This window comes from Bos indicus, chromosome 10, assembly GCF_029378745.1.
Source record: "Bos indicus isolate NIAB-ARS_2022 breed Sahiwal x Tharparkar chromosome 10, NIAB-ARS_B.indTharparkar_mat_pri_1.0, whole genome shotgun sequence".
Lineage (NCBI taxonomy): Eukaryota > Metazoa > Chordata > Mammalia > Artiodactyla > Bovidae > Bos > Bos indicus.
Genome location: NC_091769.1, coordinates 92,296,930 through 92,314,522, shown reverse-complemented (window position 1 = coordinate 92,314,522; position 17,593 = coordinate 92,296,930). Strand labels below are relative to the sequence as shown.

Genomic DNA, 17,593 nt, shown 5'->3' with positions numbered 1-17,593 from the left:
GCGGTGTTCTCGCGCTCGGCCCCGCCCACCGCTGCCCCCGCCCTTTCCGCCCCTCCCTCCCCCCCTCCGCCCTGTCTCTCGGCGGCGGCGGCGGCGGCGGCGGCGGCGGCTCGCGCAGCTCGTTGGCTCACTATATAAAGGGGAGAAGCGGGCGGACCGGACGGCTGGAGCTGCAGCCGGTGGCGGCGGCGGCGCGGGGAGCGGCGACTGGTGGTGGTTTCCCTCCTTGCCGCGGGGGTGGGGAGCGGGCAACGCCCCCCGGGACCCCTGAAGGGTCGTGGCCTTTTTTTTTTTTTTTTTTAAAAGGGCGATTCTCGAGTTTTTTTAGCTCCGGGAGGACTCCCCCTCCCGCCGTCCTCCCCTTCCTCCTCTCGCCGCTCCCCTCTCCTCCGTCAGGATCCGATTTTGTTTGAAAGATTTTCCCCTCAGTTTTGCGGTGGCTTGGGTCACCCTCGAGTGTTCTTTTTTTTTTTCCCCCTTTCTTTTTCGTTTTGTTTTCATCTTGTTTCCTCGGGGTGGCCCCCCCCACTCTTGTTTGTGTTGTGTGTGGAAATGGCGAACTCGGCAAATACAAACACCGTGGTAAGGACGTGGTTCGGTGGCCGGCGGGGGCTTCGTTCAGGCGGCGAGCAACGGCCGGACCGGGCGGGGGCGGGGACGGCGGCGACTCCCCGGCCTCGACTCTCCTCAGCCGCCCGCGCGCGGCCGCCGCTTCCCGCCTCGGGCGGCGCGGGCCGGGGCGGCGGGGCGCGGGGGGTGGTGGGGGGCGGGCGCCGGGGCTCGCGGCGGGGGCGCCGGCGGCGGGGAGGGCGGGGGCGCCGGCCGGGCCTGGGGCCGCCGCGGGGCGGTTGGGCCGGGGCGAGCGCGCGGTCCCGGCCTGGACCCCCCCCGGCCGCCAGGAGGGGAGGGCAGGAGGGGAGCCGCCGCTTCCCTACCCCCACCTCGCCCGCCCGCCCCCGAACCGGCAGGAGAAGGGGCTCCCCGCGAGCCGCCTCAAAGAAAAACCGGCGTCTGGGGGAGCCGGGCGAGTCCCCCCTCGAGACCCACCGCGATCCACTGTTAACGCGGTGGAAGGCGAATGGCTACTCTGGGGGTTACTCTGAGGTGTTCTGGCGGTTGTGCTTAGGGAGCCTTCACTGGGGCCATTTTATGTATTATTTAAAAAAAAAAAAAAGACGAAGGTTGAAAAGCACTTATCTCGGTTCCTTCCGAATCGGTAAAATGGCGAAGGGGAAGCAACCCCCACCCCCCCGCACGTCGTATATACCTCCGACTAGCAAAAGCACCAAACAAAACAAAGCCTCCAGTGTCCAAAGTGCCCCGCTTTCGCCTTGAAATCTGCCAACTTGCCACCGTTGGTCCCCTTTTTTTTCCTTTTTTCCTTGCGATCACGTAGGTTTGCAAAAAGCAGTCACATAAATAACCTTGTCTGTCAGTCACCAACGCAGTGTGATCACGAGTCCACCCCCACTCTTTTTTATTTTTATTTTGACAATAAAACACGTTTCTGCCCGGTCCCAAACGCAGACCAGCCCCGCGGCAGCCCGGCCCCGTACCGTTGACGACTCGGGTCGATCCATCATGGCTGCGGCCGCTTACCCTGCTTTTCAGTCCCTGAGCCTTGTGGTCCTCCTCCCTTTGGCTGCCCTGTTTATATAGAGCCATTGCCGCTCTCTAATATAGACTCTGCCAGGATGGGAAGGTGCTTTTCAGGCCTACGTCACCGCCTCTCCATTTAAACACCAGATCCGGCTTTAAATAGTGAGAGCTGCTGAGAGCGGGGCTGGGAGGTGCGTGCTCCCGAGGCGAGAAGCAGGCGCGTGCAGAGCTCACTTGTATTTCTAGGTCCTTTTCTCTCGACTGTGATTTTGTGCCCAGTCGGGGCGGCCTTCGGAGCCGCAAGTTTTTGTTTGGACGCAGCAGCTGGGATTTGCCGGTCTTTGTTAGGGGAGAATAGACTTGCCGTCTCTTCTTTTTATTTTTGTTTTTAAAAACAATTTTAAGCTCAGATGTCTAGTCGTTTCTGTATTTAAGAAGGTACATGCATTATTGTCAGTTATTTTTTTAAAAAGCTTTATAACCCTAACTGCTAGCTGTAGAGGGTTTGATTTGGTAGTATTTTTTTCACCGAGCATTCAGGACATGCTAGAAATACAGCTTCTAATATTTCAAAATGTTTTCCTATAATAAATGTTTGAGACACACAGCTTTGCAAAGAAATAGAGAAGTGCCTAAACCTTCGACGTAGGGTCTTGTGTCTACAGTATATTAATTGTTAGGGGAATTGTGAGTAATGTGAAGAGGCTTAGTGCAAACTGGGTATTAAAAAAGTTCTAAGTAGACTTTTTGCTGCATTGGATGTTCATATGGTATCCAGTGTAGAAATTAATCCAGTTTATTTTCCAGTATTGTACTAGGAACTAACACTTTTGAAAGAAATTCTTTGTTACTTAATGACACTAATGGCCCTTTAATTTACGAGTTTGGAATATCTGGTGTTTGAAAACCAGGACAAACCTCAATTACTGTGTATTCCATAAAAAGCAAAAACTGGTTCAAGTAAAGTTTAGCATTTTAAATAATTTGGAAATTGCTTTTTTCAAATATTGCCTATGTACTCGCATACTCTGAAAGATCACAGTAATTTGGGTGCTTTTTAACTCTTGAACAATTTAAAATTCTGGACTTAATGATGAATACACATTTCCCTTTAACTATAGTGCATACGAACACATTAAGTGGTCAGGTTGTGGGTTAATTAAAGCAGAAAAACAAAATATTAAAACAGGATTGTTTCATTAACTAGGGAGTGCCAGAAGAAAGCACATTGTACCAATAAATGTGCAGATATCCAAGCAGAATATTTTTAGGGATGACTAACTTCAGAAACATTACAATTATTTTGCTGAAAAATAAATTTATATTGTCAATATGAGATTTACACTGCCAATTGAAAATTACACTGCATCTTTATAATGCCTTGAATCATTGGTTAAAAAAACTTTATAAATGTATTTTTGTAATTCAGTAGTTGAATCACTATAGATAAAGTAATATCCATAGTCAGGCTTTCCTTGTTTATAGAATCAGAGAGACATTTTAAGGAGATATTGTAGAGATGGCAGAAGTCACTTGAATAATTTTAGTTCACAGAGACAGATGTGGCAAAATAAAAAGAAGTGGAACAGCAAAGGTGAGAACTCAGATACATTGTTATTCTGTTGCGTTGAAAGGGAACAAATGGATTTTAATGGTTGAGGTAAGTTATATAGAGGAACATAACTTGTATTTTTGGCTGGACAAGGACACATAAAGAGGTTTCCCCTGTGATAACAGTATTGCTGATGGAGATGCTAATAAAACTTTTCTATTTGAGGTTTGCTTATAAGAGCAAACCTTTGGTTTTATTGGGTAGCAGTAACTTTTACCTTAAGCAACATATAAAGTGCAAATAATGACAAAGCATTAAAACAAAAAGGCTGTTAATAGCTTTGTGTGATAATGGATAGAATTTATAACAAGGTGGTTCTGGTTTTACACTCTGACAGCAAACTTCCTTTTGTCCAACATGTTAAAAATAGGATGGGTTGGGCAAATTGTTCTCCTACTTTTTGGTTTTTTAAAAATACTTTATATACTTTTGAAGTGCTTTCACATCTATTCTCATTTTACTTTTTGGCAACCTTCTAAAAGCCCCCCCCCACCCCCGGCCAGTAATGCCAATAATAACAGTTATGATAATAATAGTTTAAAAAATAAGTATCAAGGCTGCTCAGTATTCTGTTCCATAGCGTCATCTGGGGCAGCTCCTTGGTTTTAGTCTCTCAGTCATGTCCGACTCTTTGCGACCCCATGAACCCACCAGGCTCCTCTGTCCATGGGATTTCCCAGACAAGAATGCTGGAGTTGGTTGCCATTTCCTTCTCTGGGCAGTAGTAGGAGAGAAATCCTGGAAAAGAGATCATTGTGCCTTGTTCCTCTGAGACCGAGACCTGTTATTGTGGTTATAGGAAAGGCTTTATGGTATAATTTAAAGGTACAGACTGGGTAACAAAAGCCAAAATCAGGTGATTTTAAATTTGAATACTCATTAACTTGCAAATTACTGCCAGGCAAATAATCACAGAACATAAGACTCTCCGAAGTCTTAAGAGAGAGATGAGATTAGGAGATACAATGGGTTAAACTAAGCAAGGAATAATAAGAACCAGACATAGCAACCAGTAATACTATATTGTTGGGTCCCATTGACTGTTTTGACTATAACAACATAGAAATTATAACTGAAAATAGTGTGGGCTCTTTATGTGTAATGATCTTCTCTGTTAAATATGAATTGTATTAGTCATAAAACTTTTGTTACAATATGCAGTCATCAAGTCATTCAATTTAACTAAGGCAAATGATCTTTTTACAATGACCATTCCTTTAAAGTTACATCTTCTAAAATAAGTTTTAGAGAGTTAGAAAAATGACTATTGTGTTAATTTGTTTTGAATTTGTGAAACATGTTACCTATTTTAATATGTGAAAAACAGTCTTTTTCAACAGTCTTAAATTTTTATTTTCCCTTTAAAGCCTAAATTATATAGATCTGTGATTGAAGATGTTATTAATGATGTGAGAGACATCTTTTTGGATGATGGAGTCGATGAACAAGTTCTGATGGAACTAAAAACTGTGAGTTTGCCTTTTTTTTTTGCCTTTTTAACACTCTTCATTCAAAAACGATACTCCCATTATTTTTTCATATGATGACCATTTGACTTTGTTGCAGGAGGCGGTGTAGTTATGTGAAGGATGCTCGTTTTGAATTCCATTTCTACCATACATTCTTCCTCTGACCTTAGGCAAACCACTTATATTTCAGTTTCTGTATATATCAGATGGGAGTTCATAGTACTGACCTTTTAGGTTTGTTTTGAGGATTTAATGTAATAACTATCTGAAGTGTTTAGCACAGTGCCTGGCAGTAGTATTAGCTATTATTAGTGGGCAGTTTCATTTATGATCTAATAACTTCATATTTATATTCCTGTAAGTTTTTTTTTCTCTCCTTTTTTTTTGTTGTCTCAATGTATGGATATTCTAAAATGTGTATGCTGTAGAGATTGAGCAAGTGCTTGATAAATTTCACATTCTGGAGTCAGATTTTCCGTGTGGGCCAAGTATTTGGTTTATCATATATCCTAGTTTGGGAGCGCCTTTTCTGTCTCTTAGATGTATGTGGATTTAAGCAGAAAAATATAGATATTTTTATTTTATGTTTGTGTTTTCTTATTGATCTAATGAGTCATGAAATCAAGGAGTATTTTTACCTTACTGCTCAGAACCGAGGTTCTCAAAATATGGTCCATGGACTTTCCCACAGGCTCTTCCAAGGGGTCAGTGAGGTAGAGCAATGCCCAAGTCTGAATAATCATAGTATGTCTCTCACATTTCCAGTAAAAGTTGTATTACATGAAAAAAGTGACCAGTTAAACTTGAAACTCAAATGAACAAGTGCTATTGCTTGAGATAACTGCTCCATATGCAGCAGAAGTGCATTATGCATGCTTCATATTTTGGTGCACTGACTGTTAAAAATATGCTTACTTTTACAGTTGAGATAAGATCATTGTTGATATTAAGATATTCAGTTGTTTGATATTCTGTAGTGAGATGCGTTAACATCAGCCTATCTGCATACTACACTGAACTCGCATTTTCCAAATGACCAATGCATGATGTTGCAAAATCCTTTCAAAGTTAAAGATAAATGAATGGATTTTAATCTAAGAATATGAAAAGTTAATTAGTATGTGGTTTCACATAGTACATTGCAGCTAACCTTTAAGAAACCATTACTTAAAATACTTCTTCCTTTCCCAGCTACTTAGCTGTGGAAAGACAGATTTTCTTAATATACGTCGATGAAAACAAAGTGAATGCAGAAGCAGATGAGAGAACCCAACTATTTTCCTTTAAGCCATTTCTCACTAAATTTTATTTGGAAGACATGGTTATTTTCATTGAAAGTATTTATGTTAACATATAATGGATACATGTTACTTTTAAATAAGTAAAAGTTTTTTTTTCAATCTTATTTAAAATTTTGTAAAAGCTCATTGAGGGACTTGCTTGGTGGTCCAGTGGCTAAGACTCCATGCTTTCAATGCAAGGGGCCGGGGTTTGATCCCTGGTCAGGGAATTAGGTCCCACATTGGGCAGCAGAGTGTTCACGTGCAGCAACTAAAGAGTGCACATTGCACAACAAGGATGGAATATCTCATGTGCAGCAACTAAGACCCAGTGCAGCTGAGTAAATAAATAATTTTTTATTTTTAAAGCTCATTGAGGTCCTCATTAATTTGTGAAAATGATAAAGGAGCCTGAGACCAAAAAGTTTTAAAACTGCTGGTTTAGAGGCTGGAAATTGAGCTCCTTTAGAGCTCTGTATAAATAAGAAATCACAGTTAGTGAATGCTATGTAGCACTTGTTGTGGTCTTATTTATCCGTTCAACAGAGGTGTGGAGGCTGCAATTTAGCAACTTATAAATTTAAATAAAGCAAATCTCACTTGTATTGTGGTGATGAAATATATCTTAGAATATTGCAGCATCTGTAGGCAGCTTCTGTAGGGTTTTCATTAAGAGTCTGCCCATGTGAGGAAGGGAGAATACAGGTTTGAATGAGACGAGGAAACATTTATTTACCTTAGGAGAAATATGGTGGTTACTGCAAGTGAAGAGTAGGTATCTAAAAATAAAATGAAGGAATGCCAACTTTGAGATATGAGTTGGAAAAATAGCAATGGAAATTGCTCAAACACATAATGTATCTCAGGGATATGAATAAGAGTATAAACTTATTTTGATTCCTTAGTGTTTTTTGGAATGAATATTTTACAAATTATGTTATAACCCTTAAGATGATTGTTGTAGTTCTGTGGCCTTATGTAAAAGATACAGCATTTTTAGGTGTAGAAAATTAGTCCCAAAGCTTTAATTTACCCTTGGTCAAACTACTGGTCAATCCAAGTTATTATCTGCTCTAGCTTTTCAGTCTGAGATTGATATTTTGCTACTGGTCCCAGTTAGAATCAAGGTGTTGTCTTCAAACAGAATGAACTGTCTTTGAGACCAAATAGTTCCACCTACATTTTTAGTACATAGGATTTTACGTATATATGCACACATACTTGCAGATATATGTACGTATATTATAAAAGTAATATATATATCTATGCTCTATAGGTTATGCACTGATTTTTTGTTTAATGCTTAGCTTTATATGACAAAAATTGCCTTATTTAATTTTGAATTCCCAGCCTCTACCACAATGCTTGGTGTATGTGATTGGCATTCAGTAAATATTTAATTAAACAACTTAATAACAAATGTTGCTTCAGAATCTAACTGAAAAAAGTATTTTAATGTTTTTGTTGCTTTTTAAATGGGACATACTCTTCTATTCTGGGTTGTAGCTGAACTTAAATATAAAACTGTTAGACTGAAATGAGTTTGCATTATTTTAATTCTCTGCACTAGATTTCTTCCAGATCTCATTAGAATTTACAGAATGTGCCCTAGTTTTTACAGTTTTGACAGCCAGCATTACCCAGTAGAACTTTCTGTGATGAGCAAATGTTCTATAATTTTTGCTCTCCAGTATAGTAATCACTGGCCACATGTGACTATTAAAGCACTTGAAATATGGTTAGTGGAACTGAAGAGCTGAAGTTTATTTAATTACAATTAATTTCACTTTAAATCATCACATGTAGCTACTGTATTGGACCTTATAGGTTTGAATATTCTTGCTAATGAAAACTAACAGTGTTTCATATTCTGTGGTTTATAAAGGACTTTGTCATTAGCTCTGTCCTCTTTCTCACCCTTTTATGGTATTTGACAGACTTTTATCAAAAACTTCCATGCGGCTGTGAAGGATACAGTGGTGTATTAGATTGTAAATTAAGATGAGTAATGAGAGTGCCTGTAATTTGAAGTTTAGCTAGATAATACAGGAAGGGACCTCTTGCGTTAAAAAATTCAACCTGATTCTTGAGGTTATTAACAGTATGGGTCTCCTTTAATGTATAAATTATAGGAGATAGAAAAGACACGTGAAATGTAGTGTTTTTCTTTCTTTTCTAGTTGAAGTGTAGTTGACCTACAACACTATTAGTTCTAGGTCTACAACATAGTGACTCAGGATTTCTATACATTTCAAAATGATCACCACTTGATTTTCATTAAATCTATATTTGAATGTAAATTGTGTTTTAGATTGGTGAATGACTACAGGTGGGAGTCTTCTTCAAAGAAAGTGAAAGAATTATCCTGATTTCTAAACTGTCAGACCCACCCCTGTCCAAGTACTGTGGGAGAGAGAACATGGACCCTCTTTTTAGCAGAACAAAGTGAGAAGAATTCCTCAGTTGGAAACAAATCTGAAGTAGTTAATCTTCCCCTACATCTGTTTTCTCATCCTTGGCACTGCTGACATTTTGGACGTGTTAATTATTTGCTATAGAAGGCTATTTATTGTTGGAATTTAGCAGCATAACTGATCTCTGCCCACTAGATGACAGTAGCACCCCTTAGTTCTAACAACCAAAAGTACTTCCAGGCATTGCCAGGTGTCCCCCAGGCAGAAGGGGCACAACCACCCCGACTGAGAACCACTATTCTAAATATTCTCTAGTTCTATATAAACACTTGTTGAACAGGGATCTACTGTTCTACGTCTTTTGGCCTTGGGGAAAGCTCTGTTTCCCAACGTCATTTCTACAGAGCCCTAAAATACATTTGTTTTATGTTTTGTCCGGAAGCTAGATGTTTTTGTGAGAGTAGGAGAATCCCTCAGAATTTCTAGCCCAGCGTACTTCCAGGAAGCAGTAGCTCTGATCACATTTTATAGATCAAAAATAAGACTCAGAGGGAATAAATATCTGATTGTTCAGTTTAGCTAGTGGTAGAGACTTGAACATAAGCCTTTTGTGTCCAGATAAGGAAGGCACCAAAGATGTGACTAGACCTGCTCTGATAGCAGCAGCACAGTTTAAAGATTAGAAATTTGGACCAGAGCTGGACTTGTATGAAGCAAGCAAGGTCCCAGAGTCCAAAACTTAAACTTTATATTTAAAGGACATTTATTCTCAGGTTCCAGTGTTCCTGACTCCATGTCTGGGAAGATTGGAGTCAGATTGCCTGGATTGTACTGTGGTTTTGCTTACTATTAGCTGGTGATCTTGGAAAAGATACCTAACTTCTTGTTCCTCAGTTTCTTTTTCTGTGAAAAGAAGATGATGACAATGTCTGTTGTAAAGAATTTTTGTGAAAAATGAGTTGGTACACATAAAGTACTTATCAGGTGCACATTAAGCTCAGTATTAGTCTAGTAAACGTGATCCTCAAATGCATAACCAAATCATTTTGGGAACAGAAAATGAATTTTCTCCATGTCTAATTTCAGAGACCTGGTGAAGATTGCTAAAGAAGGACTGCCAGAAATAATAGCCTGTTGGGGGAAAAAAGTACTATGAAAATGAGTAGAGAGTTCTTTATATTTTCTAAGCTAGCTGAATAAATAGCAAACAATTCAGTATTCTTGGTAGTCTTCAGGAGTATTAATATGATTATTGTTGCCACAAGAGTATTACATTATTTATAAAATATTTTGACTGATAAAATTATTTAAAAATGAAATTGGAGAGAAACAAACATTCAAGTAATTTTAATTTTTTGTGATATTAGAAGCTTAATGCTAAATATTTGTATGGTATTATTTTTCACAGTACCTAGAACAGTATCTGATACTTAGTAAATACGTATTCTCAGTGACCTGCTACTCCCAACATCCTCTTCCTTTGCTCCCCCCAAAAGCAGCTGGAAGTGCGTGCTTCCGTGTTTGCTTGTCATGACTAGAGGGCATCTTTGACATATAGTAAGCTAGAGGAATGTTGTATTTCCCGTACACTTCCTGTGGTAATATCCTGTAAATAAAGAGTTATTCTGCCTAAAATGTCACATCTTTATCGGGAAACTACCTTAAAAAACAATAGTTTATTTTCCATTATCTTCTTTGAAATTAATATTAAATTTCTGTTAAGTTCTTAGTCGTTTTGTTAGGTCCTGAATAAGACATAAGTCTTTGCCCTGAGGGAGTTCATAGTTTAATAGAGAAGGAAGACTTAGTGCAAAAAGTGTATCAATAGAGATATCTCTAAGATATAGAAGTAGTTAGTGATTTTTTTTTTCCCCCAACTATGACTTTGCCTTTGCATTCTTCAGGGAATTGTGTGCCAGTCATAAAGCAGTAGTTTACAAAGGTTTAGACATGAGATATGTATGCTATATTCAGGGAACTGCAGGTAGTTTGAAAAATAGAGTGCAAGTTATAGTAGTTGGAGAAGTTAGCATAATAACTGCTTGAAGGAGCTGCATCTTTAGAATGAGAAGGATTCTCTGGGGTGCTAGTTAAAAGGCAGAGTTTTGGACTTCTGCCTCAGAAAATCTCACTTGATAGTGGTACATTCTAACATTTAAAAAGAAAAATTTGCATTTACCAAAAAAACCCACCCTAAATTAACAATTGAAAATGCATTAATGGGTTGTAGTCTGCAGTTTTTAAAGTATTGGTTTATACTTTAAAGCGGCAGCTCTTCATTTAGTGTACATAATAACCTGGACAGGTTGTTTGAACAGATTCCTGGCTCTACCTTCAGAGTTGCTGATTTGATGGCGGGGGCGGGCGGGAGGGGGCTTAGAATTGGTCTGTCTTAACAAGTTCCCAGGTGATATTGATGCTGTTAGTCTAGAACCACTGATTTATAGAGGATAAGTTGGAAGGACAAGTTTGCACTAAAATGTTGAGTCTCTAAGGACAAGGATTTTTGTCATATTTGTTCACTCTGTTCTCAATGCCACTAACAGTGTAGCATATGAGAGATACCCAGTAATTATGTGTAGAATGTATGATTTGAAGCAGGGAGCTCAGTTAGCTTATCATTAACACTTTGCAGTAATATTGATGGGAGGAAAGGACTTGAACCTGGGACCATAATAGTAGGGATAGATTGGAATAATGCTTTGGAAGGGAAATCAACAGTGATAATAGGGTGTCAGGGTAGATTCTGACTCACAGATCATTGACTTGAGAGGCTAGATGAGAAGTGGTAAATAGCACTTAGCACGTAATGTGTATTCATTAATATTTGCCTTTATCATGGAAACTTCATTGAAGTAAGGGGTCAGGATTACAGTGGGGAGACCAACTGGAGGTGATAAAACTGAAGCTTTAAATTTAGAAAATTATGGTAAAGACTTGTATCTTAAAACATTAATTAATAGTACTTTTTTTCAACCTTGATTTTGGCCTACAAGAAGCAAGGTTTTGTGTTAGAGCAGAGCAAAGTGTCGACAGTTTGGGTGATAGACTTGTTTGGGAGGCTTACTATATAGCCTTACTGCATAATACATTTAGAGTGTATCTTACACTGTATAGTATATTTTATTAAATGTCTAAGCCTATTTTTTATTTTGAAGCCTCACATGAGTTAGACAGTATCGGAAGAGCAGATCCTAGGGGAGAAAACAAAGTTTCCATAGAGTCTTGTATACAAAATGATGGGATTAAATTTGATGTGTATGTTTAAGGAAGGTTTGCAACTTTCTTGGGCAATTTTTTATAAGTGCTCTATAGATTGAACATTGAACCTTGTAGAGAGAAAATGTATTTGGGAGACGGATGAAATAGTTGTAAATATTTTCTTACTTTTTTGCCCACTTTTTTTTTTCTCCTTCATCACAGAAATGGGTTAGATGAGAAAATAGAAGTGGTTAAGCAAAAAAGGATTGTCAATCCTTGTCATAATGAAATGAGGGAAGGGAATTTCAAGAAGTGTGGAGGTTTGAGAATACCTTTGAAAGTGCATTAAGAATTCTTTTCCCTTATATAGGATTGGACAGATAGAAAAGTGGATTTTTGTAACTTGAGAACTGCCTTTAATAGTGTTTCTCATAGTTCGAGGAAAGATGGATTTGTGTTTTACATGTTATTTAAAAGGAAAGAAAGATTTCCATAAAGTAGATAATGATTTGATATTAAAAAGGATGATTTTTGATTGCCGAAAAATTACTTATATGAAACTGGTAAATAAGGAATTACTATACAAAGTTTGTTGAAGATAATAGAAAAAATTCTTCAGTAGCAAAATAAGTAGCAAAAATGAGGTTTGATGCTTTAGAAATTGGTTTTCATATTTGTATACACTTGGGTCAGAATTAGAGATTTGCAGGTTTTATGGTTTTATCAGTTTTGAAAATGGAAGAATTTTATAAACAGACGAATAAAGTATGTTTTATCCACATGTCCAGATCTTCCCTCTTACTTAGAAATCTTTAATGTTCTTTGCTTCAGTTATGGGAGAATAAACTAATGCAGTCTAGAGCGGTAGATGGATTTCATTCAGAAGAGCAGCAGCTTTTATTGCAAGTTCAACAGCAACATCAACCCCAGCAGCAGCAGCATCATCACCATCACCACCATCAGCAAGCTCAGCCTCAGCAGACAGTGCCTCAGCAAGCGCAGGCCCAGCAGGTCCTTATTCCTGCTTCACAGCAAGGTGAGACTGGGTAATCCTACTACAGCTTGGAGGTGAAAGCTGTCATTTTCAAAGAAGAGAAATACTCTGCATGTCTCCTTTCTGTTGGCTGAGGGGTTGGATCTGTGTGTGTCTGTATATACGATGTGGGTCCTATTTGTGTAATAATGAAGAGTAATTCACTAACAGAAGCCTAAAATGATATTTAGGTAAGTATATTAATACTTTGAGAAGGCTACGCAATGGTGAATTTCCTAAAATAAGTCAGATCTATAAGTTTGTTTATTAAGAGTTTCATTATTATAGTAGGATCATTATCTTTATGAAACTGATTTGTTCCTTCAAAGATATTTCACCTTAGTTTTTATTAATAAACACTGGAGGATTTTTGTTACTATACTTTGGCAGTCTGAAATTCAAATTCCCATTTATGAGAATTTACTAGATTAGATTTCCTTTAAGTAAAGAGTGGATATATGATATCTTATATGATTTTACATAGGAGAAGGCAATGGCACCCCACTCCAGTACTCTTGCCTGGAAAATCCCATGGACGGAGGAGCCTGGTAGGCTGCAGTCCATGGGGTTGCGAAGAGTCGGACACGACTGAGCGACTTCCCTTTCACTTTTCACTTTCATGCATTGGAGAAGGAAATGGCAGCCCACTCCGGTGTTCTTGCCTGGAGAATCCCAGGGATGGGGGAGCCTGGTGGGCTTCTGTCTATGGGGTAGCACAGAGTCAGACATGACTGAAGCGACTTAGCAGCATAGACTGTGTCCATAGTGTTTTTGTACTGTGCAAATCATTTTAAAGATTTTGTTTCATTGAAGCCTCTTAAAGGCTTTGTGAAATAGCTCTTAAAAATCACAAGTGAGGAAAACCTGGGCCGTGAAAAGTCTTAGAAGCTTTATCCTCTACATGGAGTATTTTCTGTCTTGACAAACAGTTCAGTTGTAAAACTTCTGGGCATTCAATTATGTAAATCAGAGAGGAGAATGAAGGTAAGATGAAAGCTTCAATTTAAGGTAACTGTTTACTCACTTGCCTCACCTGAGAGTTTATATGAGACTGAAAATTGATATTGATGCATATTAGAAATGTTTGTTTTACTGTTTGTATCAAATATGACAATATTTGATTTTATTCTATACCTTATACTAAGTAACTTTGTCCTTTTAATTTTTTTTGATGACTGTTCCTCCTATTGCCTTCAGATCTGGCACTAGGATTTTAGGTCATCATAAATTAAAATTTGATTTTCTTCACTCAGAGGATATTAGGATAATGGAATTATCTGTTTATTCTCTGAAATTTGCGGAATCAAACACCTAATTCCTTTTATATCAGCGTAAGTATTGCCATTATTTATGGGTTGTGTTTTTTTTTAAGCTGAAGAAAATAAGATTCTGGAAACTGTCAGATTGGGAGAAAAAGATTTTTAAATGCTAAATTATAACTTTTTGAGTTCACTCTGAATGAGTTAATAACACATTCAGCAGTAATATATTAATAATATGGTCAGTGCTGAGTTGGCAAGACAGTATTAAATTTTCCAATTTAAGAATATACAGAGGGCTTCCTTGGTGGCTCAGTGGTAAAGAATCCACCTGCCAATGCGGGAGCCACGGGTTCAATCCCTGATCTGGAAAGATCCACCACGTGTGGCAGAGCACTGAAGCCCACGCGCCATGACTGTTGAGCCTCTGCTCTAGAGCCTGGGAGCTGCAGCTACTTAGGCCCACACCCCCTAGAGCCCATGCTCCCCAACAGGAAAAGCCACCACAATGAGAGCCTGTGTACTGCAGTTAGAGAGCAACCTCTGCTTACCACAACTGGAGAAAAGTCGGCATAGCAATGAAGACCCAGCATAGCCAAAAATAAACAAATAATATATTTCTGTGCATTTTTTTAAAAAAGTTTTAGGTGTTAGGTATCTCATTGCTTTGTGTTTCCAAGGTCCCTTGTATTTGTAGGTAGTTGTTAACTCAAATATTTTAAACTGTGGTTTACAGTAGAAGGAGGGTATATCATGGCTGTTATTTACCATAGAAGTTTATAACATTCTGAGATAGCAAATATTTGGACAGCATGAAAAAAAATTTCAGTATGGTATAGCCTTCTTATGAAATAGCCTCATCGTCCATTGTCTTTATGTGTGCTTATGTTTTTTATAGCTGCAGCACCACAAGTTATTGTTCCTGATTCTAAGCTGATACAACATATGAATGCATCAAACATGGTAAGACTCAGAACACAGTTCTTTGCTTGGCTCTATTTATTCTAGTCCAGGTTGTGATTATGCTTGAGTATGTTGTGTATTAACATCTTAAAGTTTTATTCAAGACTTGAGAAAAATACCTGTTTTGCTTGGTTTCCTAAGTATTAGATTTAACAGCAAATCTAAAGTTTAGCTTGATACTTAAGACAATTAAGGTTCATAAAATTACATAATTTTCTGTTGAAAATACCAAAAGGATGATGCTTCATGGGAACTATTTTTTGAAAATAGGTTTAGGGGACCTACCAAACATTATGCCAAGTATAGTTATGTTTCAGAAGATCTATTAACTGAAACAGGTTAGGAATGCTAAGAATTATAAATTTTTTTAAATGAAAATAAACTGTTTGAATAAAGATACCTAGTATCTTTAAGATCAGACATTTACAAATTCTGCTCTGATTTAACCATAGCATCGCCTAGTAAGTTTTATTACAGTATATAAATTGCTATACAATATATAAAATGCATTTTAACCGATTGAGTTTATTATATGTAGACTTGATATTTCTAAGGGATAGCCACTGAACTTCATAAGTCCTCAAATTTTCACATTTCACTCAGCACATAAAGTGTATCCCGTCAGATATAATACAGTATAACTATAAAACCGAAACATTAAAATAAAGTTGAATTACCATAGTTGTTCCAGTACTTTCTTATAGATGACTTTTCTTTTGTTTAAAATACACAGACTGTTAGTGGTATCTCAGCTCTGGCACTCCATTCTTAAATTCAACCAAATCTTTTTATTAGGTAAGAATTGTTATTTTAAATAACATCTCTTAGTTTAGTGCTATCTATGATATTTTCTTTTCTCATCCAAGTTTTTTTTTTTTTTTTTAAATGAAGAAGCAATTAAAAAAAAGTCAGTTTCTATGATTTTGTGAATGATGAGCAGTGAACCTGAAAACTCAATTGTGTTTTATAAGACATATAGGGAGCAGCGCTTAACATACCAGACAAATAACTTCTATCTGTTGCTATATACCAGCCTTAACATATGTATAATTTTACAGAATTTTCCACTTCTGTATGACAGAAATTGGAATTTTTAATTCACAAAAAATTGAGAATCTCTATTTGTACTTCTAGTTCAGGTTGCCAGAGTCAGTTATTTTGGGTAAAAATCACAAAAGTCCACTGCTGTTGATTCTAACACATAGTTTTGTTATTTTTTAAAAAATTTCCTTTCAAGTTCCAGGCACCAAAATTTTCTTTTTAACCTCCACCCTTAAAAATAAACCTCAGATTTTCCTGGTGGTCCGATGGTTGGGAATTTGCCTGCCAGTACAGGGCACACAGGTTTGATCCCTGGTCCAGGATTTCCACACGCCGCTGGGCAGTTAGTTAGCCTTGTGCTCTAGAGCCCGTGAGCCACAACTACTGAAGCCCACACACCCTAGAGCCTGTGTTTTGCAGCAGGAGAAGCCACTGCAGTGAGAAGCCTGCACACTGCAACTAGAGAATAGTCCCCACTCAGCAACTAGAGAAAGCCTGCATGCAGCAGTGAAGAGCCAGTGCAGCCAAAAATAAAATTAAAAAGTTCTCAACAAAAAAGTTTTACAGTACGATCCATATTATAGTTGGTACTATTGAGGCTGTTTCCTAGGGAATAACTTGTATAACTATAAAACAGAAAGTTTGGCAGAATCACTTGTAGTAGGCCCATCTAATTTTGAAGAATTTTTAGTGTTGTGGGAAAGAATTTTGAATTAAAATTGTCTTTAAAAGGACTGGCAAAATTAATGACCCATCTCTGATTAGTTGTGTCTCCTTGATTCTAAAGAACATATGTATTTAAACAGATCATAGGTCAGACTTCAATCAATAAAATGTGTTAGCATTTATATATATTTCAGCATTTTACTTGTTTTCAGTTAGTGTTTGTTCCATGTGTTTCTCATGTTCTAAAATGCAATCAGTATAGGCTCTTGCAAATAAAAGTTTTTTGGATTTTTATATGTTTGCATTACTATTCCTGATTCAGAGATAGCCATTAAAAAGTTTGATTAAAAAAAAAATCTAACAGCTCTTTGTGCATTGGAAATGAACATATTGAAGAGTTACATAATTTCATAAGATATGAAATACTGATAATGTATTTGGTAGAAGGCTGTTTCAGGGAACTTCTAAAACAGGACCTTATATCAAACTAGTTTTGCAGGTTCTCTTTATGAAATTATTGCTGAAATGCATTATTCATGTTATGGCCTTTTCACAAGATCCAGGAACGAACTTTCAGCAGACATTAAAAAGATGGTTTGTGTATGATGTATGTGTGTATACTCAGTTGCTCAGTCGTGTCTGACTCTTTGTGACCCCATGGGCTATATAGCCTACCAGGCTCCTCTGTCCATGGAATGAATTCTCCAGGCATAAAAACACTGGAGTGGGTAGCCATTTTCCTACTCCTGGGGATCTTCTCAACCCAGAAATTGAACCCACATCTCTTGTGTCTCCTGCACTGGCAGGCAGATTCTTTAGCGCTGAGCCACCTAAGAAGCCCATGTGTATGATACATCACAAGAGATATTTATAGCAACTTGAATGTGCAGAGGTATGCAGGTGGTATTGTGTCATGTGTGCTATAAGGAAAATGGTAGGTCAGTTTGCTAGTAGAGTGAGATCTATTAATCTTAAGTTGTGAATTACAGGCACTTAACATTCCTAAATAATATTTCTCAATACTGAGTGGTTTTTAGTATATTCCTTAAATTTAGA

General features: G+C 38.0%; 1 protein-coding gene and 1 non-coding gene across 2 annotated transcripts in view; both read left to right on the top strand.

Annotated features, from left to right (window-relative positions):
• The first annotated feature begins 159 nt into the window (after window positions 1–159).
• Window positions 160–17,593, top strand: part of GTF2A1 (general transcription factor IIA subunit 1) — a 38,181-nt gene continuing 20,747 nt past the window's right edge. Inside the window, exons 1-4 of the mRNA XM_070797960.1 lie at window positions 160–582; window positions 4,579–4,680; window positions 12,407–12,611; window positions 14,766–14,830. Of these exons, the coding sequence (XP_070654061.1) occupies window positions 553–582; window positions 4,579–4,680; window positions 12,407–12,611; window positions 14,766–14,830 (402 nt within the window). The 5' untranslated portion in view covers window positions 160–552. The remainder of the gene's footprint in view (window positions 583–4,578; window positions 4,681–12,406; window positions 12,612–14,765; window positions 14,831–17,593) is intronic.
• Window positions 13,778–13,921, top strand: LOC139185512 (small nucleolar RNA SNORA79). The gene has a single exon (XR_011569092.1). It is a non-coding gene; the product is annotated as a small nucleolar RNA SNORA79 (small nucleolar RNA).